Genomic DNA, 24845 nt, shown 5'->3' with positions numbered 1-24845 from the left:
AAACTTGGCTTATAACTATGCCTCACTGAGAACTATATTTGTTATATGACAGACAAGTTTTAGAATCTTAAAATTAGTTTCCATTGGTGCAATGTGTAAGTGTTATCCATCTTCCTCATCATGCTAGATGAAGTGAAATGAAGTGAAGTGAAAGTCACTCAGTAATGTTCGCTCAGTAATGTTCAACTCGTTGTGACCCCATGGACTATATATATAGTCCATGGAATTCTCCAGGCCAGAATACTGGAATGGGTAGCCTTTCCCTTCTCCAGGTTAGATAACCTTACTATTTTACTTCTCTAGCAATTAGGACCTATAAACCAAGAAGTTGGGAGCCTGGGGCACTAAGATTTGGGTTCCAATTGTAGCTTCTCTTTCTGCTAGACGGTAGGCAAATTATTTGACCTTTCCAAAGCCTTAGTAACTGTTGTTGTAGTCACTAAGTCATGTACGACTCTTTGCAACTCCATAGACTGTAGCCCCCCAGGCTCCTCTGTCCATGGGATTTCCCAGGCAAGATTACTAGAGGGGGTTGCCGTTTCTTTCTCTAGGGGATGTTCTGGACACAGGGATCGAACCTGCGTCTTCTGCCACAAGGGAGGCCTCTAGCAAAGCCTCTAGCAAGTGTTAAAATCAAATTCAAGTATTAATACTTAATTCACAAGATTGAGCTTCCTTGGTGGCTCAGTGGTAAAGAATCCATCTGCCAATACAAGAGATGCAAATTCAATTCCTGGGAAGATCCCTTGCGGAAGGAAGTGGCCAACCTACTCCAGTATTCTTGCCTGGAAAAGCCCATGGACAGAGGAAACTGGTGGACCACAGTCCATTGGGTTGCAAAGTCAGACACGACTTAGCGACTAAATAACAACAATTCACAAGATTATGTGGATTAAGTTAATATATGCAAGTTGCTTAAATAACAGCTATTTTCATGAAGATATTCTCTGTTCACCATGGTAATAACAAAACATAAAATGAGTAGTTAATGAAAAGAATTTTCCCAGGTTATTTTGTTTTAAATGTAGTGTTCAGCAAAGGGGTGAGGGAAGTATGGGAAATCTTACTTTTTAAAATTAATCATTTATTTTCTGTTCCATATAAAAAGGCATTCCCACAATTAGATATATTTATTTGTTAAGAAAATTCAGCAAGACAACTTTTTTTAATGTTTTATTGTAACATTGAGTTGATAGTAGTTTGAGGGTATTAACATTAAACCAAAACCCTATGAAGCACTTGGAAATAATTGGGATATTTAATATTATTTTTATATTGTTTATTTTCTTGTCACTTCCTTCAGAACTCTGGGATGGATCCCATCTTGCCCTGGAATTGTTCCTGCACCAGCAGTGGATCTGCCTAGCATACTGCATCATGCAGAACCAATAAGGCTCCTAGAATTTGTGCTCCTTTTGCTTTTCTAGATTTTCAGTAATACTACTGAGAGTGAGAGGACCATAGATTTCACATGGCCATAAGTTCTTATAAACACAATTTATATGTATTTTTTAAAATTATATTTTGTCTTTAAACTTTTAATATGCTTTTATATTCTTATCCAATCTCTTGTAACTTTTTTGTTCCTGTTTCTACTTGAAGCTCTTCCCTTTCTCAGTCCATTTTTGTCTCAGTATATCTACACTAATAAACGCAACCTCAGTTTCTCCTTTAACATTTCATTCTTAGTTTCAGAAATCTAAGTGATAACTGAATCCTTATTTTCAGTTTCTTTTTCCATTGCTCGTTTTTCTTTTTCTGTAGTAAATTTTATTAAGCTAGTGCTTATAACTATTCCACAGTCTATATTCCCTTTACTGATCCATCCCATCTCACCTTGACTTCTTGGTTGATATTGATTCCAAGTAAAAACATAGCTCTCTTTTCTGTTTTAAAAACATAATCTCAGAAGTAAAATCAAATATACCCTACACTCAGTGGCCTGAGATATTGGAAAATAAATATTCCTTTTGCATGAAAGGATCTCAGCTAAATTTAGAGAGAATCTTTGATATGAATCCTAGAATAAAGTGATAGTCATTGCTATAGTTCAAATACGTATCATTGAAGACTTACCACCTTTATTCAGTATTAGCCTTGTAAAGGTAAGATTCCCTCCATATGAGAGAATATACCCTAAAAGTATTGAAGAGTTTGAAATAACTCAGTTTAGTTTTGCTGACTTTAGTTCTTCAAAATTTTTAAAAACTAATGATTTTTAAGAAAAACTAATGAGTCAACTAATGATTCTGATTAAAATTGTTTTTTGCATTTCTTCTTCTCCCTTAGCTTTTTGGAGGTATAAATTGACAAATAAAAATTACGTATATTTACAATGTATAACATGTTTTGATATATGTATACATTATGAGATGATCACCACAGTCAAGCTAATTAACATATCTATCACTTCATATAAGTATTTTTCTATTTTATTGTGGTGAAAACATTTAAGATTTATACTCTTAGCAGATTTCAAGTGTGCAGTATAGTAGTATTAACTGTAGTTGTCATACTCTGCTTTAGATCTCCAGAATTGATCGATCTTGCATGACTTAAACTTTGTACTCAAATCTCCCCCCACTACCTTCCCCCAAACCCTGGCAGCCACCATTCTACACTGCTTCTATGAGTTTGACTTTTTTAGATTTCACATATAAGTGAGATTGTGCTATATTTGTTTTTCTGTGCCTGTCTTATCTTATTCCACATAACATAATGTCCTCTAGATTTATCCATATTGTCTCAAATGACAGAATTTTCTTCTTTTTTAAAGCTGATGTCTTCAGCCTTAAAATATGTGTGTGTGTGTGTACACACAATATTCTATTGCATATATACCACATTTTCTTTCACTACGCATCCATCATCAATTGACACATAGATTGAATTCATATGTTTGCTATTGTGAATCATTTCTGTATTTTTTACATCGATTTATAAAAAGAACAAAATACTTTTAGTGCCAAATATTAAAAAGGCAGGCATTAGGGGAAATATACATTTCTTTCTTTGAAATGTTGATGTGTGACAAGTCTTGGATTCCAACACAAAAATATTTGCCATTATCATATGCATTAAGAATAAGAAGGTTTTGGACTAATGAAATATTAGCACTTTTTCATTTTTCTCCTTCTTAAATATCTTTGCATATTTAACTAGGTCTTGAACAGAACATTTTTTTATATATACTACTCATCTATGAGAAACCTAAATTGATTTACACTAAAACAAATTCTCCCAATTTACATAAGAGGAAATTTAAGGAATCATTTCACAACGTCTTCCAACTGTTTCAAATGGGTTTATCTTAATGATTTAGTTGAATGACTTATCCAGTGCCATACTGGAAGTGTAAATGAAAGTACGACGTGTAAAACTCTTATTTCAGTATTCATTCCACAAGTTCGCCATTTCCAAACTAGTACTTGGAACAGTTTATAATGTTAAGTATTTTAAGTTTTAGTACCTCGAAATAAATTCATTTGTTGAATGATTTCATGTTAAAATCTCCTAAAATATAACGTTCAGAGTTTTCTTGCTTCCTTATCTGAAGTTGTAGTAACTTCAACTTCCTGCAGTGCAGGACCCACCTGGAAAATATTTGAAAATAGCAAAATATTAGTTATCTCTTCTAATGTTCACTTACTCTCTGATATGCTCACAAAACTGAGTAGTCTTCATTAGGTAAGATAATTTTACCATTTAAAAGAAATTCTGAGCTTCTGAGTTGCTATTAACTATACTAATCTTAAATCCTATGAGAAAATAGATGATCTTTTTCAGAAAATTGCATTTGATAGCTACAATGGAAAATAACATTAACTTTCTCTACCCATTCTAGATAAACCCTGCTTCAAAATGTCAGAGAATTACTTTCCTTTATTTTTTTTAACTAGCATGTTAAGATCTCTTGAATTTTCTCTTGGGATGTGGGACATAAAAATTTCATTTGAAATATATCAATAGTAACAGAAATAATAGTAAGTAGAGCTGTCCCTAACTCCAAAGAAAACTTGAAGTCCTTAATTTAGATGCTTCAGAGATTCTTCAGTAAGTCTGTCTTCCTTTACCCCCTGCCAGTACAATCCAGGAATCTTTTCCAGATAAATTCAGAAGTAAGTCGACACGAGTTATTTGGCAAGCAAAACAAAAATTCATCGTTCTTTTTCTACCTTTTCTTCACCTCTTTCTCCCCCCCGCCCCATTAGTCTTTAGGCTTTAGTTTCAGAAGCAATCATTCCTACTTTATGTGTGAATCAGTATACTTTGAAAACTGGAATAGTCTTCATCACTGTTTTCTTTTAACTATCTTCATTTTCAGACAAAAATTATAGGAGTTACTTCTCTGGTTATTTCTAGCTCCTAAGAGAGTTGGTTTTTTTTTTACATGTTGAGAATCTCAGATACTAAATTTTAAAAGGAGATTATTAGTTTAATCATCTTTTTTTATTATTTAAATTGTCAGATATTTCTGTTCTCTTAATATTACCTCTTCTCTATTTTGTTGCTATAGATTTAATATAACCTTTTCAGAGGTTTTTATTCTTGCAGTGTCCTGACATGATTGGTTAGCTTTAAAATGTTGCCTTTTTGCCTCATCTACACTAAAATCTACTGGTGTTCTAATTGCACATAACACTAAAGGAAAACATTGTCTACCACTTTTAAAAACAAACTGTGAATGTGAAAATGTCTTTTATATGACTGCTTTGTAAAGCTCAGTGTGTGCATGCGTGCATGCTTAGTCACTTCAGTTATGTCCAACTCTGGACAGTATCCCACTAGGCTCCTTCGTCCGAGGGATTCTCCAGGCAAGAATACTGGAGGGGTTGCAGTGCCCTTCTTCAGGGGATTTCCTGACCCAGGGATCAAATCCATTCTCCTGCATCTTTAGCTTTGCAGGTGGCTTCTTTACCCACTGAGCCACCTGGGAAGCCATAAAGCTCAACAAAGCAGTTTTAATCCAGAAGAAGAAATGGCCTAAATATTGCAGACAAAAAGTGTGCATCAACAAATGATCTTTGTTTTACCTCAGTATGAAAACATAATACATAAAATCGCAAATGTTTGTGTTGCCAAGATTATATTTTACTACTTACTAATAACACTATTTTAGAAATGTTAAGCAAACACTAGTATTTAGAAAAAGCTGGAAAAGTAGAACGATAAACTGAAGAAATTGGAGAAGATACGAATTTTAAGAAAAACAAACTAGAATCAGATTTTTCCCTAAAGAACAAACAAATACTCTTAAGAAACTGAAAGAACCTATTGGAAAGTAAGGTTATAAGGGAGATGTACTCAGGTGGTAAGCAATGAAGTAAAATTATCCATGTTAGTAATAGCTACAATGCCCTTAATTGAATAAAATCTGAAAAGTCACTTAATACAAAATACTCGTTTGAATTTGAACTTAAATAAGATCCCATGCAGTTTGGCCAAATTATAAATAATTGAATAATATTAAGATTTTTTCAAATATTTGAATTTATCAATTTGTAGTTTTAAAAGGTACACAAAGTTCTCTAGGTGTGATTGAAGATTTTAAAAAAATCTAAACTATGCCATGGATACATGTTCTTTAATGTTGACTTGTGTGTCATGATAAGTGTAATACCAGTGGAAACCACAGGGTGGTGGCAAGAACTTGTGTTAAAGGAGCTTAAATTCATAATTGCACAGTCTTTAAAAATGCTTGTTAAATGCTAAAGAACTGTAACTTGGTTTTCTTTATTCCTCTTATACAGCTGCATTTCTCATCAAAGAATCTATAGCAAAATACAAAGACATTGATTTAGATGTATAGGCCAATAATGGAAAAGAAGTAAACTCACATGGATTTTTTTTCCTGAAGTTTCTAGTCATGTCAGATGCTTGGTGATCAGAGTAGCAATTTCATCAAGATATTAGCAGTACTGGAAATAGTATTGAAGTTACCAGAAATACTTCATGACTTCATCTTATTTTTCTACTTTCATTTTCCTTTTTCTACTGAATGTTCTCATTTTTTAAAAATCTGTTGTAATATATACATATATATGGGGCTTCCCTGCCTGGTGCCTTACCTTTGAAGTAAACAAAGAATCTGCCAGCAATGCAAGAGACCAGGGTTCAATCACTGGGTCAGGAAGATCCCCTGGAGAAGGGAATGACTGCTCACTCCAGTATTCTTGACTGGAGAATCCCATGGACAGAGGAGCCTGGAGGGCCACAATCCATGGGGTCACAAAGAGTTGGACACGACCGAGGGACTAACACTTTGACTTTAATACAAATATATATATGTAAAACTAAACTTACCTTTCAGTGAGGAAGGTAAATTTTCCATTGTTTTCTGTTAATCCATTCTCATTTGAGTTTGGAAGCAATTTAAAGTGGTAATCATTTTATATCTTTAAGGTAAGAAGACAAGAGGTTTCCTCTCCAAGGAAAGAAACTTCACCAAGGAATCTTGGCACTCCTTTATTCCATGAAAGGTAGTTCTGTATCCTTCTTTGCCCACTCTACAAATTATAAATATTGAAATACAAGTTTATTTACATACTTAAGTTTTTAGCAATTGTAAGAAACAGCAGCCTTTTAAAACCAGAAGAGATGTACTCAAGGCTTCTCCATGTTAAAATGACCTAAATAAGTCATATAGTTAATATCACAGATGCTCTAAAAGCTGAACTCTCTGAAGTTCTCCTATTTCAGTAGAATAAGTATTATGGCCACATCATTCTATATGGATAGATCTTTAATCTTTTCAATGTAAAAAATAAAAAATTAAGTTTTTTCTGTTTCAAATATCTACAGAGGACAAAAAGGCAATACACTGCAGCTTCTAATGTAAGAATGAGACAGCCAGCATAAGTGAAATATAGGAATCAGGAGACGTGCTAGTTTGTGCAATATGTATGTATTAGAACTTTATCACTCACTTTGTGCCTGGCTTGCCAAGTATTAAAGTTGTTTTAGGAAATATTGTCTAGGAATTTAAAATGATATTTTTAAATTTGAACCTTTCAGTAATTATTTTGTGGTAGAGTCAAAGGTGCTTGTAAATTCAATCATGATTTTTTAAATTTGAAGATATAGTCTTTACATTTTAAAATGTTAATTTATTTTTAGAAGCTATATAGAGAAGACTTTCCGGGATCTGAAAGAAGAATTTCATAGAATATGCTTGCTAGCTAAAGCACAAAAAGACCACTTAAGCAAACTTAATGTACCATCCGCTGCACCTGGTAAGGTTTGATTTAATATACAGTAATGTTAATTTTATTGGTTGAAATTGATTTCTTTTTGATTGTGAAAATATTTCTAAATGCTTATTAAGTGCTGAGGATTGTGACTTGTGCCTTTCACCACTTATAGTGGGTAAGTGCTGTTTAATTCTGTAATTATTACATTATATAATTATTGGCCTCTTCCCTGTCTATTTTGTGTAGCGCTATTCAGATTGAATTGATTGACGTAATTACTAATCCTCTTAATAAGAAGTCCTACCTTGGAAAAATACATATAGGCTATATCTCTCAAAATCTTCAATTGCTATTGGGTGTCTTATTAAAATTAATTGATATATTAGTAAACAACCTAGAAGCTACACTATCATATATGAGCTAAATAAAATTATAACATTAGATTTGCTTTTTAACTTCTGCCTGAAAGTTAATTGGACACCATAGATACATTCTTCTAATTTGATTGAAGAAATGAACATTTCACATTTCATGAGTCCAGTTCTGTTGAAGGCACAAAGTGCAAATTGAGTATAAAATACAACTCAAAAGGAATATCTGTTTTACAGATATAGTTTGGTGTGGTTTTTAAAAGCCCTACCCTTCCCTAAAACCCCAGACAGGTTTCCTGGTATTTGCTTCAGTAGTTAAATATGAATAGCAAAATACCAAGGATTGAATTTGGCTACCAAGCACCTCTGTAAACAAAAGGAAGGTAAACTGATCATTTATAATGATAAATTCTCCTTTGCCCTTGTGATTTGAGATATTCAGCATACAGTTCCGAAGAGATATGATTGATTTACAGTTTTCAATCTGAAAGCTGTTGCAGCAGTGCTAACACCCCTTTAATTAAAGATCACTTCCTGTTTCTTAAAACTCATAGTTAGGCTATTTAAGAAATCATTTTATTGTGAAAATTTACTTTTTGCTTACTGCTACCATTTTGTTTTCAGAAAAGGTACACAGTGTTCTGTTGGAAAAGCAAAACAATCTTCGTAGACAGACACAGTTTACTTCTCCTCTCTTTGCTGTACTTCCCCAGAAAGAGCTCTGATTTTTTACACTTTAATTTCTGTCATTTTCATGAGAAATTGATCTTTTCTACAGACTGAAAACACTAGGTACTTCTGAAGTAAAAGAATTATCTTTATTTAAAATCTACTAGCTATAGAGATGTAGTACCTAAGAATTCATAAACATGCCTCTTTTAACATCAGCGTCTTATCAAAACATTGTAATGGTGACATATTCATTGTTAAACAGAGAACCTACCCATTATCAGTGGCATAACACTTTGACCATTTTTAAGTTACACAGGTCTAAATCTGAGTATGTATCTGTCAACTGGAATACTTAACAACTGGAGTGTTTAACTTCAATTTCTTTCCCACTAAAACTGTTTCATAACAATATTCTTAACGTTTTATATTAACTATGTCACAAATAATAAATACAGCATTATTCTTGAAATATTTTAGGTCTTTTGTGCTACAGACTCCAGTGAAGTTTTCTGACTCCAAATAAACCACAGTATCAAATATTATGCTTCTGAAAGGAGTAGATCAAAGGGGGAAAAAAGAAAAAGAAATGTTTGGAGATGGGTTGGGGAAGACGCCTGCCTGTTCAGGTTTATTTTAAGGGTGAACACTACGTTGAATACAAATATAAAGTAACTGTTTTACTGTGATTTGCATAATATAGCTGGAAAGAGTATATTTAACATGATTGTCCCCTGTGTTATTTTTTGTTAAAATTTGATTTTTACTTTTAAGAAACAGATATAATTCATAAATTGCTGAGTTAGTAGAATTATAAATTTTAATTTTTTCTTCTCATCCACATATGACAATAACCTTGAGAAAGGATAAAGATGAAATGTATGCTTAAACAATTATGGCTTCAGGAAGAAGTACTTATTTGGTCCATGAAGCAGGGTCATATTTCAGTGGGGATCAGGAGATGAGGATATAGGATTATAAGTTAAAACAACCATCAGATCTTTTTCTTTTGTCATATACCAGATAATTAAACTGAGAAGTAGTCCAAATGGACAGCCTGTTCTTAAAATTTAGAAATCTAAAATTTAGAGATAAGTGTCCTTGAAGTAAACAAAGTAGAAAGACACTTAGCTCACCTAATCATGTTTCTTAGTATAGTGTCAGAATGACAAGCACTTTCATGCAGCTTGAGTTTTAAATTTTCTAAGCTTAGATTTCTAGTAGCCTTAGAAATCTTAGATTTAAACAAAAAAAAATTTTTTGTAAATAGTAACTCTCATTGCTTGAACAGATTAATTCACAAGATTAATGTGCTGAGAGGTATGCCAACTAGCTATACTGAAAGAAAATATATGCTTTTTTACACTTGTTTGGGTTTTCTATGTTTTGTTCACAAAGGGGATAGACCTACTTCTGGAAAAGAAATTTAAAGCACATTTCTATCATTTTGGAGATTCTTTTCTATAATGTAGAAAGCAGCACGTTCAGTGTGTCATAATGATTCAGAACACAGGCTCTAGAGTTAGGCTGCCTGAGTTCCAGTTCCAGATCTGCCATTCATTCATTAGCTGTGTAGCCCTGGAATTAACCCCTGAATTAACACATATACAATGGTTATAAGTGTGAGGCACATAGAAGTTCTGTTAATGTTAATAGTTGTCATTAGCAGCAGCAGCAGATTCTTCTGCATTCATCTTTTCTCCTGTTGAAGAACATTTAGATAAGTGTTTCCTCCTCCTCAGGTGTTAACAAAATTTAGTTACTTCAAGAGGTGGTTTTCCTGATTTATTATTTGCAATTAGTAAGTGTAATCTACAAAGAAAGTACTATTTCCTAGAATTTCCTACCATTTTTAAAGTCTACTACCAGGAAAAATGACTACTTGAGAGTTAATGGACTTTAAGAACCTCAGAGGACAAAGAAATCCTGCCAACCAGTTGTGCTTTATCTTAATTACTGTACCACTTCCCTTGTGGCTCAGCTGGTAAAGAATCTGCCTGCAATGCAGGAGACCTGGGTTCGATCCCTGAGTTGGGAAGATCCCCTGGAGAAGGGAAAGGCTACCCACTCCAGTATTCTGGCCTGGTATAGTCCATGGGGTTGCAAAGAGTGGGACACCACTGAGAGACTTGTACTTTCACTTTCACTCCTAGTTATAGACAGATTATCTAGCAAATGTAGATTATTATACTAAGCTCCATGGAAAAGAGATTCAGATTCATTCAGAATGCATTTATTGAAGGCATACTGTGTGCAAGTTCTGAGCAGGGTTCTGGAGAAAGTGGGAAACAAAACAGTTCAGGAACTCAAGAAATCTACCGTAATGGGAGAAAGAGGTAATTTGCAAATAAAATGCAGAGTGTTTAGTCCTCAGGGCACCCACGAGTCATTACCAAACCAGTCTTGGGAAGCCACAGCCAGCCATCCAGAGAAGTGAATGTCTAAGCCAAGAAATGAAGAGCATATAAGAGTGAGGCAAAGAATACCAGAAGGGGGCAGTTCAAATAGTCTGCACAGCATGTGCAAAGGCCCAAAGACAAGAGAGTATGGCCTTTTGGACAACTGTACCAAAGTTCATTCAGGCTGGAGTAAGGAGTGGAGCAGGTGTGGTGAGAGATGACAGCAGGGAGAGGCGATCAAGGATCAGTCATGCACAGTTTTATACGAATTTTAGGGCTGAAGGTCTTGGAGAGCCATGAAAAGGTTTTATTAAGAAAATAACCTGACCAAATACATATTTTAGGAAAACTAAGGCAGGGTAGAGGAAAGCAGTGTAGATAGTGGAGTGGATATGAGAAAAATTTAGATGCAAGGAAGCAGTTCAAAGGCTGCTGTAGTAGTTAATCCAGTAAGAGAAGATGGCACATACTAAAGAGAGGCAGAGGTATGCAACAGGATGAACTAAAGAAGCTGTTGGCATCATTCTACAATCATGTCCAAACAGTAAACATCTTGTGTTGGAGTGTAGCTTGGCAAAGAAGAGAAAGGTGTTATGAGACTGTAAACACCAAAAGGAAAGGAAAAGAATGACATTTGTTAAGTGCTTACTGATCTGGGCAAACGCTGTATTGCACAGTGCTCTCTATACCCTGTCTGCTTAAATTGGCATCATTGGTTAATGTACAGCTTCACTGATGACTACCTTTTTAGCATGCTGATTTAAAAAAAAATCACCAAGCTTCCCTGGTGGCTCAGACGATAAAGCGTCTGTCTGCAATGCAGGAGACCTGAGTCCAGTCCCTGGGTCAGGAAGATCCAGTGGTGAAGGAAATGGCAACCCACTCTAGTACTCTTGCCTGGAAAATTCCATGGATGGAGGAGCCTGGTGGGCTACATACAGTCCATGGGGTTACAAAGAGTTGGACACAACTGAGCGACTTCACTTTCACTTAAAAAAAAAAAAAAATTTTTTTTTTACCATTTGTCCATTTAATGAAAATACACATATTACCAGCCTCCAATTTCACTGTCTTCTAGAAATAACATTGTGGGGCATAATTTAGCTTTTTCTAATCTCTCAATATCATCAACAATGGAGAGTGCTTTGATCATTATTTTTTTGCATTGAAAAACGTAGCCCTTGTTGGCCCTATGCTGAACTGTAGTATTTTCTGAGTTCTGCTTTTTTGTTTTTCTTGTCTCATGCTTTCAGCTCTTACTGATAACTGCATCTGCTTTTAACAACTCAGGTCCATACCTTGTAGTTTGCTGCTTCTAACCAGCTATGAACCAGGCAGACATCATCAAGCTTGTTAGAATGAATCTAAAATAAGAATAAGAGCAAAATTCATCTGTGGGCCTTGTGGCTCTAAACCTGACTCCTCAAAAGCACTATTTTCTTATTTTCTAGCTTTTGCCTGTGTCCTTGAGAGCTGAATTTGTTGGAAAAGTATCTTCTAGATAAATGAGCTTCGGAGTTTCTAATATATACCTGATAACTACCTGTTATCTAGAGAGGCCTTTTCTAAATGAGAAAATCCTATCTTCACGTAGAGTTTTCTGAACATGCATCCTAAAATTTCATCCTTCTTGGTTGCTTCCAATCTTTTCTCTCCCTAACACCCACCACCACCACTACTCCCTCACATAGAGTAGACAGTGACTAAGCTGATTGGTGATATATTGATATTTGTCACACAGACATGTTATAGGGGAGTAAATGACCTAATTCATATAGATTCTTAACCTGGACAGTATATTAATATATATATGACTGGTAAGGAGTTTCCCTTTTAATAACTTACTTGTCTAAGCAAGCTAACAGTTGCAGCTTCCATTACTGACAAAATGTTGAAATGTATATACTATAAGCAAATGTTTTTAAGTGTAGAGCAGAATAACTGTGAACAAGACTCAAGGCTTACAGCACAAGACCTAGGAAAAGACAAAGTGGTTAAACTGTGATTAGTACGTTATATTCCAGTTCACACACTGGAGACTGCTAATATTTCTGTGTAAGATGGTCGCAAATGTAAAAAAAATGCCAGTTGTCTTCACTTACTATAAAAACCAATAGAAAAAGTAATACTCATCTATCCAGAGCTAATTGAACATTCAGATTTGTAAGAATGATTGAAATGCGACTGTTTTCCTTCTGTGTTTTTTTCCCTGCAGAGACACAGTGCTCTATGCCTATACAGTGTACGGATAAAACAGATAAACAAGAAGTGCTGTTTAAGCCTCAGGCAAAAGATGATATAAATAGAGGTGCACCGTGCATCACATCTGTCACACCAAGAGGACTGGGCCAAGATGAGGAAGACACATCTTTTGAATCACTTTCTAAACTCAATGTCAAGTTTCCACCTACAGACAATGACTCTACTTTCTTACATAGCACTCCAGAAAGACCCGATGTCCTTGGTTCTGTCACATCTGAGACTGTGTGCCAGGATCAATTTAATATGGAGCCCAGAGACAATCCAGGAAACTTTGTCAAAACAGAAGAAACTTTATTTGAAATTCAGGGAATTGACCCCATAGCTTCAGCTATACAAAACCTTAAAACAACTGACAAAACAAAACCCTCAAATACTTGTATTAGGACATCTCTGGATAGAGCTCCGTGTTTGCCACCTGGAGACCATAATGCATTATTTGTAAATACATTCCCACTTCAGGACCCATCTGATGCACCTTTTCCTTCACTCGATTCCCCAGGAAAAGCTATCCGAGGACCACAGCAGGTAACTGTTTTGCATTAACAAATATATTATGTGTGAACACACATTTTGCCATGCATGCACAGATACGCATCTCTTTCAGGTTATCAGACATCTTTTTTAAACTACTGACTAGCCAAAGTTAAGCTTTCAACTAACAAAATCCAGGTCTTGTAATAAATGACATGAAATTTAAAAGATGATTATGGCAAAGGTCTGTTATAAAATACCTTAAAATTTATGGCACATTTTAAAATACATGTAACCTTATCTATATCTAGTGTGTGTCATTATCTTACATAGTCCCTTACTCAGATGTTTACTCAGTACCATTGTTATAATAAGATTCTTTATTAAATTTCATTCTGTGAAGCAGATGTCATTTTTTATCAAAAACTTGTATATGTTATACTTACCTTTATAAGAATGCATCATTTTTTAATAAGTAAATAATCACATTGTATGTTTCTATTTCTGAAAATAAGTGAAATGTCTTTCAAATAATACTTTTGTGCAGTCTCATTTATACAGTACTTAGGATCTGGAGGGTTTGGTTTTGGTTTCTAATCTGGCCCTGAACATGCAGCCTAATATATTTTTTAAATAGTCTCTACATATATATAAATTTTATCAAATTCTTTAATGTTTCTAAAGCTTGCAGACTACTTACAGCCCATCCTTAATGCCACCCCAGTCCCCTCCTACCCTCCCTTTTATTCAGGTGCTATTACAAAATGATTCTTTAAGTTTAAAAAAAATGGGGGGGGCGGTGTTTAATGCCTGAAGACAACTGAAAAATATACAGTTGTTAAAATAAACAGAAGCTTGTTTTTAAAAATCCAGATTGCTACAAGTGTCTAAAACAAATTGAGGACATTTGTTTGATTTCCCTTTGCTTTGAGATATTGTACTGAAAACCAAAACACACCAACAACTTGATTAATACTCTTTGGCTTTGTCAGTATTTTTATAGGTTATAGACTTTTAAATCCACATACAAAGAAGGCAATAGTCAAGCTGTGGTATAGTTTAGCAGTGGAGAAAAGGAGGCAGCTCTGACAATAAGCTTTAATTATTGACTCACTTATGTTCTACATTGTACCTTATTTTACATCATAGTCACAGTTATAGTTACTACTTAATGAAACAAATTACACAATTTCGTTTATTGCAAGTAGAATTCCTGTGGAGCTGTGAAGTGCATCAGTTCTAATGCTTGTTACTTTTTCTCCATTATATCTCCTGCTTGTTCTTTTACTAGTCTGTACAGTCATGTTTCAGTAGATGGCACCCTGCATTGTGCATTTGCTTTCTATGCTGCAGCAAGGGAAACAGCTGGTATGTGATTACAACTTGATGGAAAAGTATTCAGCTTAAAAAATGCAGGAGAATTGGTGTTGAGCTGTCACAAGACATGGGGCATAAGGTTAGATAATTGATATTTTGGCAGAAAAGGCAGAGAAATTCGTCTGTTTTGAATGCTGTGTTACAGTTTAGGATTCAAAGGATATTTCTTAAAATGGGTTTTTTAAAACATTTTGTTTTATTTACTTTAGTAAAGCTACTATGAGGAATACAGAATTCTTGAGTTGTTGATAACAAAAGGAAGTGAAATTTTGGTTTCATAATTCAGATTTTTACTTTTATATCATTACTACTTAACAGTTACTTTTTTATATATTCAGCTATCATAATAAAGTCTAAAGTATAGCTATTTATTTTGCTCTATGTGATTTTCTTTTCTTCCTACTTTTGCTGAGTCAGTCATTGGGGTCCCAACCAAATTCTGTGAAAAGATCAAATCTGAACTAATAGCTCCTAACAGAGAAGGATAAGTATGGACTTTGAAAATAAACTGGCAGTAGAAGATTGGCTTATCAACTGTTTGCTCCTGAGCCTGTTACTATTTTACATATTTTAATTAAAAGTATCTTTAACTTAATAATCTTTTATTTGTACCCATATCAATTTCCCATTAGAATGGTACCTATTTTAGTTGTACTTTTTGTTTAAACTGCCAACACTAAAATTTAAGTCTAGTTAACTCTTACGTACTCACAGTTAGTACTGCTTTTCTTTTATCATGGGAGAAAGGAAATGATTTCACTCCAAATTTCAAATATGTATTTTAAATATTACTGTTTTTTGTTATAAAATTGCCACTTCTCACAAAAGGATTTGAGTCAATGTTATAAGCCCTCTGTACTGATACTTGAATGTATCTGGATGCTTAGACAGACTTTGTATATTTACACCAACTGTACACAGCTGTCCAGTAAAATGTTTATAAGAAGACAGTGATGATGTGAACCCCAAATGCTTCAATTAGTAATATACTGTTTACATAATGATTGGCTAACCAGGATGAAAGAGATTGGTTAAAGGAATGAAAACTAACACTGTGTCAAGAGTTGGATCAGGTTGTTATTTTAAGAGCAAATTAGTAATAGGAGCACAAAGGGATCTCTTTAAGTTGGCTTTTTGAGGTGATTTTCCTCAAAGTGCCAGAGTTTAGATATTTTAAGATAAGAAAGCAAATTTTAGAAATAATTAGGCTTATAGCATTTCAGGAAAATAAGATATTCTAGTCAACAAACATTAACAGAGCACCTACTCTGAACTAAATGCCTTCTCTTGCCCTTCTAAATATTTTTTTAATAGTAAATACAGTTAAGAGTATGTATATGCTGCTTATTATACTGGAGGTAGTTCTGTTGAATTATGCTTTTCCATAATTCTTCAATTGGGCAACTGTTGACAGGCTTCACTTTATTGAGCCACAAGAAAGGGTAAGAAGGCCAAAGTATGCACTGTATAATGGAGGCAAAATAAGAAGTCAAAAAAATGCATCCAGTGTTGGGTTTTGTTGAATGATTAAATATTTGAGGTTTCAAAAAAGAACTGATCAATAAAATTCATTTCATACTTAAAAAAATTATTTTCAAAAATTAAAGTACTTATTTCTATGATTTATTCATTGTGGATTTGCTGGTAAATAGTAGTAAAATTTAAATTACTCTTGATCAAAATGCATGTTCACACACATCAGGTCTAGTGTGCTGTGTACTAATAAAGGTCCTATAACTGAAAGTTTCCAATTAAAAAAGATAGAATTTTAATTTTTTTAAAGTCTCAGTATTGACTGTTGCTCCAAAACTATTATCACTGTGATAATGGGTATTAAAAACATGCTGGTGTTAAAACTGAAAGTTTTTTAGTTTGTGAAGATAAAGTGTGTGAATGTGTATTTTAAGTGATTCTTTAAGTTAAGCTATACCCTTTATGAAAAAGAGAATTGAGTCATGTCCTCATGCTAATTCTATGGAAAGGTAATTTGCTTTCATATTAGGGAATTTCATATATATTATATATCCCATTCAAAAAATTTGAATTTGAAATTCAGTGCAAGTTGATTTTAAATACAAATAACAGAAGATGTTTTTATTTGTTTCCTGCAGCCCATTTGGAAGCCCTTTCCTAATCAAGACAGTGACTTATCGGTACTAAGTGGCACAGGCTCCGAACTGCATATACCTCGCGTATGTGAATTCTGTCAAGCAGTTTTCCCACCATCCATTACATCCAGGGGGGATTTCCTCCGGCATCTTAATTCACACTTTAATGGGGAGACTTAAGATGCATTGAAAACAGACATGTCAAGTTCTACGTGATGATTTTGGGTTTGTAATATTATATATTAATACTTGATTGCAAACTTAGCTCAAGATCATTTACTGAAAAATCCAGTCACTGCTATTTGAATTTCTAAACAATATTGTAACTGTCTTTTATTGCCTTTTAAAAGATTGTTTTGTACAAAGCTGTAATTCATTGTATTCATGTTTACAGTGTTTATTATGGGATTATGCAATTGTGTAACAATAATTTATGTTTTTTCAAATGTCTAAGCTTATTGCTTGGGTTTCTAGTTAGAACTATTGAATGTGGTGATGTCAAATGTTTATAGGGTTTTTTAAATTTGTTTTCATTTTAAAATTTAGATTATTTATGCATTGGGTGTTCTTTTTGAATAAACCTATAATAGAGAATAGCAGACAAGATAAATATCTGAGTAAATACCAAACTTAAAACATTAGTTGCTCAGTGATAAAAATCACTGGTGGGATTATTTAAAGACTTTAGTGTTCTTTTTCTTTAATAATAGACATAGGTTTAATTTTTTCTGTATGTATAGCTACATGATGAAGTTAGTTAAATATTAAGAGTTACTTATGTTGTGATAGTTAATGTGTTCTTTGTTCCTGAATAAAAAATAAATCACATTTGGGGAAAATTCATAAAATTCATGTTTCTTTCCAGTAATCTGAGAGAAGGGTGATACCAGATCTGGTGACATTTTATTACAACTAATAGATCACACTGAAATTTAAAATTATTTTTCAGGATAAACTTTCTAAAGGAACACATTTGTCTTTAATGGGAGCAAATATAAAACCTTGTAAGGATTATTCATATTTATTAATTTATATTAGAAATGTTCACATTCTTGTTGAGAAATTGTTAATTCATTGTTAGCAGCCTGATTGATGACCAGTGGAGAATATTTAAGAGAGAGGATACCAAATTCAGAAGACTGCAGAATTTTGTTTAAAATGAGACTTCCCTATGATTCTTGTCATTTAGGTTTCTCTTCCCTCCCCCACCCCACTCTCAATTTTTTTAAATGTTTGAGGCATGGCTTCTCTTTTATGAAGTAAACACTGATTTGCAACTCTCAAAACAGAAATTTAAGCCTTCTTGGGAGCAAGTGTTTTAGAAAGCTGGAGGGAGGGTTTCTGATAAGGGCTTGGAGCAGTTTGTTCCTATTTCACCTGTGCCTCAGTGAAGGGCCTTAGCTTGTGGAAGAATGAGAGTGGTGCCTCGACTTCTCAGGGTGCGAAGCACATCACACTGACATCTTCCTCACCAAGGTGACAGTGATTATTAGGCATTCACTGTGAAGGGTTCTGAGCCATGTCCATCTTTCTTTCATTGCCACTGGAGCTGAATGGAAATGCCTAGACAATTATCCAAGTCTCTTCCCTTCCCCCTACCTCCCGCCCACCCAACTCCCCTCTCACTCACTCCTCCCACACACACGCAAAATTAAAAAAAACTCCCCAACGTGTTCCAGCCAGAATATACCACTGCATCTATCTGGTGAAAGGGGATTCTTTTCCCTTCTCTTTTCCTAGGTGAGGAGGAGTTCCTCTCTCACAGTTGACATCTACTAGCCTACTGACAAGGGAAGGAGATTATGGCCCAGAAAGGGACTCAGAGTGTATCACTGACTCCTCCAGTCCACCCTTTTCCCACCTCCACCACTTATAGTAGGCGGGGAACTCTTGTTTTTTGCTAGGTTCCAGTGCTACCCCAAGCTCCAACTTGTAAGGTTCAGAGGCCTTCTCGGGCCAAGGGACAGGCCGCCTGGAAAGCCAGGCTCCAAGCCGGCGCTGCAGAGGTGGCGCTGTCTGCAGCCTGATAAGTGGAACGGGCACCCGCCGGGTCTCCTCTCTTAATCCTGAGTCGTGTAGGGGCTGCATCTTGGCATCTGCTACGCGTGGCCGGGTAAGAACAGCTCCCAGGTAAAAAAGCTTCACACGCGAAACGCTGAGTCTGAAAAAACCACCCCCGCCGAGGCGAGGCAGTTGTGAGCAGGATGCCTGAGAAGTGGGAGGTGAATGTCCTCGGGAGGGCCCCCCGTCCCCCCCCCTCACCCTCCCCCCCAACCCCGTGCAGCTTTCCCTGGAGGCTGAGGCTGCTGCCAGCGGGGACATCTGCTTTCTTACACTCCAGCCTGGCTCACCCCGCCCCCTCAGCCCCGGGTTGCGTGGTTATTTTACCAACACCGGGGGAGGGAGAGCTCGAGGAGGTAGAAAAGGGTGGATCGAAGCTCGGGAGATGTTCTTCCCACTCCCCCATGCCCCCTCCTTTTTTCTTCACATCTTTTAACCTTCAAGGTAAAGACTTTATAAATATGAAACGATCAGCGTGTCCTGGCTCCCAGGCCCGCCTTCTGCTCGCGGGGCTCTCGGGTGCGGGGCCTTGCCCTCTCCAGCCTCCCCGGAGGTGGCCCGGGTTTCGGCGGCTCTGCCGCGCGCAGGGGCCGGCCGGGTGCGCTCAGCCTGTGGCGACTTTTCTCCCGGGCTGCTGCCTCGACAGCTGCTTGTAGCTACAGTAATTAGACTGTCAGTGCTTGTTAGAGGAGAGAGGGGGAAACACGCTTCTGACAGCAGATTCCGAGACTCCCCAGTTTGTTAATTTCTAAGAGATCTTTAAAGCATTAATTGAGGTCTCCCCAACTCTCCCCTCCCGTCCCTCTCCCCAACTCCTCCCTTCCCAAAAATATCTTTAGGGGAAGAGAATTCTCTCCGCGTGGAAGCAGTGTTTTCCGCAAAACTGCCAGCCCGCCCCCGACTCACGCACACGCACACTATTTTACATATACATCTATATGCACACATGTATACGCAGAAGGTTAACTCGGCACAGGCCTCGTCCAAATAGGAACCAGGATTGCATTTAAAATAATAATAAATAAGTAAATAAATAAACTAGGAAGGAAAGGGGGGGGAAGGGAAGCAGAAGTCGGGAAGAAAAGAGAAAAGCAGCAGGCTGATTACGAGGTGTCAAAACTGCCAGGAGCAAGAAGGTGATAGCAATCAGGGGTGAGAAGAGTGCGGCATTCGTGCGGGGCAACTAATTATCCGTCTCATTTGAGAAGAGCAGCATTTGAGGCAGCAGCGTTCGCCTGCTGAACGGTGACAGATTGGCGCGGAGGAGAGGGGAGGTGTTAAAACAATGGAGCCGGGCGCGCGAGCGCTGCTGCATGCTAATCAGCCCTCCCTCCGCCTGCCTGCCGCGCTCCCTCCTTCCTCCCGGCCTCCCTCCTCCGCGCTCCCCCTCCCGCCTGCGGCGCTCCCTCCTTTCCAGCGGGCCCGCCGCCGCCGCCGCCGCCGCCACCCGCTTCCTGCTCCTCGCTTTCCCGCGCGTCCTTCCCGCCGCTGGCGAGTGGAGCCCGCGCCGGGCCGCCGTGCCCCACGCGGCCCAGGAGCCTCCACGCTGTTCCCCGCGGGCGCCCTCCCCGGCCCGGGCCGCACGCGAGCCATGGGCGAGCGCTGCCCTGCGCGGTGCTCCGAGGGCCGGCCCGCTCCCCGCGCGCCACTTCTGGGGAATGGGTCTCGGAGGAGAGGCCGGGGAACCTGCCTTCTCGCGGTGGACAGCGAGTGGGAAAGACAAGCGAAGTCAAGTAGGGCGAGGGGCAGCTTGGGCTGGGAAAACAGTCGGGGCCAGGAAGGCGGAAAAGTTTCCCCGGACCGAGGGCAGGCCCCTCGACTCGGCCCTGGAGCCGCCCCCAACCCCCGAGTAGAGTCTCCCCCGGGCAGTCTCCCCCGCGGTTGACCTCCCCTCGCCAGCCCGGCCAGAACTAAACGGACATGGTTTAATATGTACCTCTGCGAGGAAGGCAAATAAAGGGCCTGAGCGTTGGTTGTGCTGCTTAAGGCTTGACCTCCTGACCCCAAGACCAGGCTTAGGGGCCCCCGGACCCCTAGAGATACACCATTCCATTGTCGCCGGGGAAAGAACGCCTTTAAGAAACGGTCCCAGGCCCTCCGCCCTCCGCCGCAGTGACCAGAGGCCGGAGGGGTCCGGGCCATCTCTCAGCACAGCTCCCGGCCGGCGCTCCGGCCTCGGGGAAGCTGGTCGAAACCGCAGGGCCGTGCCTGCCTGCCCCTGGACGGAGACCACCGGAACCTTTCTGCTGGTAAAGGTCGCCTTAGACCTGTTGAGGCAGGCCTGGGACCTGAGTTTCTTCCTACATTTTGAATTTAAAAGCCCATTGTTGAGCTTTAAGCTTTTGCCCAAAATACACTTTTGTTCGTATGTTTTTACTATTACAGATTTACATAAACTACCCTTAGAGATTCAAACACATTGAAACACTGACGTTCTTCAGCAGGTTAAGCGAAACACAGCTACGGAGAACTGGTAGGTATTTAGACTTGAAGGAGAATGCAATTCCTTTCCAACGAGTTCTGTACTACTTAGCTAACCAGGTGTCTGCTGCTGCTGCTAAGTCACTTCAGTCGTGTCCGACTCTGTGCGACCCCATAGATGGCAGCCCACCAGGCTCCCCCGTCCCTGGGATTCTCCAGGCAAGAACAGTGGAGTGGGTTGCCATTTCCTTCTCCAATGCATGAAAGTGAAAAGTGAAAGTGAAGTCGCTCAGTCGTATCCGACTCTTAGCGACCCCATGGACTGCAGACTACCAGGCTCCTCCGCCCATGGGATTTTCCAGGCAAGAGTACTGGAGTGGGGTGCCATTGCCTTCTCCGAGCCAGGTGTCTAAATTAACATAAAATACTTTCTTCCCCCAGTCATAAATGGAAAAGGAAAGCAGTTAAAAGATAATCCATACAGTATAATTTTTGTTCTGCTGAACTTTACCACTGCATAACTTTACATACACAATTGTTTGTTTAAAAAATCAACATAAAATGTGAAAGTTTGAAAAAATTGTCATATATATTTACGAGGGTTTATAGTATTCTCTCTACCCTTCTCTATTTGTAATATTTCATTTAAAAAGTGCAACACAAAAAGTAAAATGACCTGAGTAAATTTTGTTATTTTTGATCTTCATCCCTGATCTAGTCCTATGAAAAACTACAGGAAGACACAGAATGAATAATTTTTCCTTTTAGAATGTGCCCAGGCATACCAATACAATAGCTGAAAGCAGAACTGTTATAACTGTATAATTGAAATTATACAGAATGTTTAAAAGTTTTAAAATTGAGATTTCTTAAAAGACTCATATAAAGAATTGTGTGTAGATAAATGTTAATGCTTTTTTGTTTACACTCTGGAAAACCATTAAGCAGGCCTTTCTGCCCTTAGTACATCACAGACTTTTTAGTGCTACAGTATTATCTGGCATTTAGAAAATTCCCTGGCATCTGAATCTGTTAAAATAGCAACCTATCTAACAGAAAAAAAAAAAAAATAACTTTACATTTCTTAATATAAACTTCAAAATTCAGATGCTCCATCAGTATCAAAATTAAGCATTTTATTAGCTATTCATCAGCCTTTTCTTCATTAACCAGCTCTATGTAAGCCAAGTGTCTCTCTCTGATGCAGTAAACCTTTAGAGTTCAAATAAATTTAGTTCAATTCTATGTTGTGTTATGTATTTCTAATACGTAATCAAATTCTTTACTGTCTAACAACTTGGTTATTATGGATTTACTGTAATTTCTTCTCAGTCTATGGACTTTGGAAATTTGCATGATTGTTTTAATGGTGTATTTGCAGATAAGTTTTTATTTGCACATAAGGACAAAAAGGTGAAGTGAAATTTGGTCCCAATGGAAACCTGTTAGGTTCCCTGAACATATGGCTCATTGGGCTGTTACTTCCTTTTTGAGATCATTTTCCAAGATTTTTTAATATATACATCAACTTGACACCAGTTATAAAGAAAATATATTGACTTTGTAGATGCCTCCACCTGGGGAACATCTCTCAAAAACAAACCATGCAGTCAGGTGCACCTTTAAATGTACAGGTGTCCAGTCTCAAGAACAGGGCATCATTTGAAATTAGTCAGAACTGACAGTTGATTTTACACTGTCTTTGAAATTAGGTAGTTCTTTGGATTCTTAGAATGCCACAATGACTTGATTAATACAATTAGGGGTGACTACTTAAAACTACTTTTTTACAGAAAGCTGTGCATTTGGAACCTACAGTATTACAATGATTTCTCTCAGTAAATACAAGTGATATAAGTCTCATTTATTGAAAGTGTGTGGTGCCAGCTTAAGGGGAAAATCACAGCACTTTGAAAAAGATGTAAATGTTCAATTGGTAAAAAAGGGGGGAAAACCGTGCTAAAACATGTGCCTATTTCCATTATGCTTAATTTACTATTCAAAACAAGTTTTTCCTAATAAGCTCTATTGTTTCTTTCTGTTTTGTAAAATTTAATATGTGTGAGACAAAAACCAGATTCAGAATGTGAATGAAGTCTGGTTAGCGAAAGCTTGTTTGGAGCTTTCAGTTCAAGGAGGGCCTCAAATTAAAAGACATATCACATTATGACACTGATAATATATAAGGGAGAAAAGTGTCTCAGGTTGTTTCCAGAACCAGTTACAGTTAGATTGCTAAATTCCTCCAGCCTCCGAGCGAATAAAGTGCAGCAAACACCAGAATATTCAGGATGATAGTGCTGCAAATATTTACTAAGTAACTTTAATTTTTGCTTTATTGCAGTTCTCTTTTTTCTGAGATTGAGATTCCCAAACAGGACTGAAATATAAGTTCTCAAACATGTCATCCCCTTGTCTTACCTGTACAAGGTCATTTGTCTTTAAGTCAGTCACACTTTTCCAGAGTATTTGCACCTGATTATGGAAGCTCTTGATGCCTAACTGGTCTCTCTCCTTTGAATATCTCCTTGGGATCTGAAATGCCTGATAACCTGGAGTATGCCCATGCCTCCTTTGCTGTTTAGGTCTATATCATGATTACATTTTTAAAATATCCTGCTTGTACCCTTTGGAAGCACTGTACAAAAGATGAGTTATCACTTATTAATTCAAGGAATGATTGTTTTAGAAATAACCAGATCTTAAAGACTGCCTTCTTTTTGTGTGGACCAAAAACATTAAAAAACTCAAAAAAACAAAAAGACTGTGTCTAAAGAGAATGAATGAGTCCTTCAAACCTACTCAAGAAACCCATCTCAAGCTCTCCTGCCTTTCAATCCACTATTTTTTCCATAATAATCCTTCACCTCAAGATAGAAATAACTTTTCACTGTCTTTGTACTTGCCTTCACAGGAAGCTTAAATCACTTTATATCTGGAATCTTTTGTACCCAAAGAAACTAATATGCTAAACCACAGAGACGTTAGAGAGCCTGGCATTCCCTGACCATGAGATGGGGTGGTTATTGGGGTGATTATCAATTTATCACCACCCTAACACAGGGCCCCAGAACTTGTCTGTTGGGAGAAGCATCTTATAGCACACTGAGTGTGAGATTCCCCATACCTCCTCCGATGAGGAAACAACAAGTGTTGGAGTGTATTTTGTAGTGTGAGACACAATCTGAGGTAGGAGAAAAGGTAAAAAGGATTTGTACCTCTAAAACATGGAGTTAAACCTCACCATGACACCCAAACCACAATGCTAATTGTTTAATAGTCCAAATTCTAAATCAAAGGTTATAGTTTGTATAGGAAATTAAAAGAAAAAAGTCAACCAGTATGAACTGGAAGTGAGCCTATGTATTTTCTAAAACTATTAATCTGGAACTAAAACATATTCTAAACCAAACAAACACTTCATTTGCTTCAAAAACCGGCCTTTGCTTGCCTCCCTGGACTTGAGACTCAGGAGGAGGTCTCAGCTTTATATTCTCTTCCCTAGAGTGTTGGTGA

General features: G+C 37.3%; 1 protein-coding gene across 7 annotated transcripts in view; it reads left to right on the top strand.

Annotated features, from left to right (window-relative positions):
- TANK (TRAF family member associated NFKB activator) overlaps positions 1-17715 on the top strand; it is a 96163-nt gene extending 78448 nt beyond the window's left edge. For 4 of the 7 annotated variants that reach the window (XM_019971878.2, XM_070767497.1, XM_019971875.2 and 1 more), the window contains 4 exons: positions 6403-6479; positions 7117-7232; positions 12845-13416; positions 16851-17715. In XM_019971878.2, the coding sequence (XP_019827437.2) occupies positions 6403-6479; positions 7117-7232; positions 12845-13416; positions 16851-17027 (942 nt within the window). In that variant the 3' untranslated portion in view covers positions 17028-17715. Of the gene's footprint in view, positions 1-6402; positions 6480-7116; positions 7233-12844; positions 13417-14653; positions 14819-16850 lie in introns of all 7 variants that reach the window. The other 3 variants (XM_070804309.1, XM_070804304.1, XR_011570966.1) reach the window with 2 other exon arrangements.
- The last annotated feature ends 7130 nt before the right edge of the window (positions 17716-24845 follow it).

This window comes from Bos indicus, chromosome 2 (genome assembly GCF_029378745.1).
Source record: "Bos indicus isolate NIAB-ARS_2022 breed Sahiwal x Tharparkar chromosome 2, NIAB-ARS_B.indTharparkar_mat_pri_1.0, whole genome shotgun sequence".
Classification (NCBI taxonomy): domain Eukaryota; kingdom Metazoa; phylum Chordata; class Mammalia; order Artiodactyla; family Bovidae; genus Bos; species Bos indicus.
Note: the sequence above shows the minus strand (reverse complement) of the source record. Positions and strands in the feature narration are given on the sequence as shown.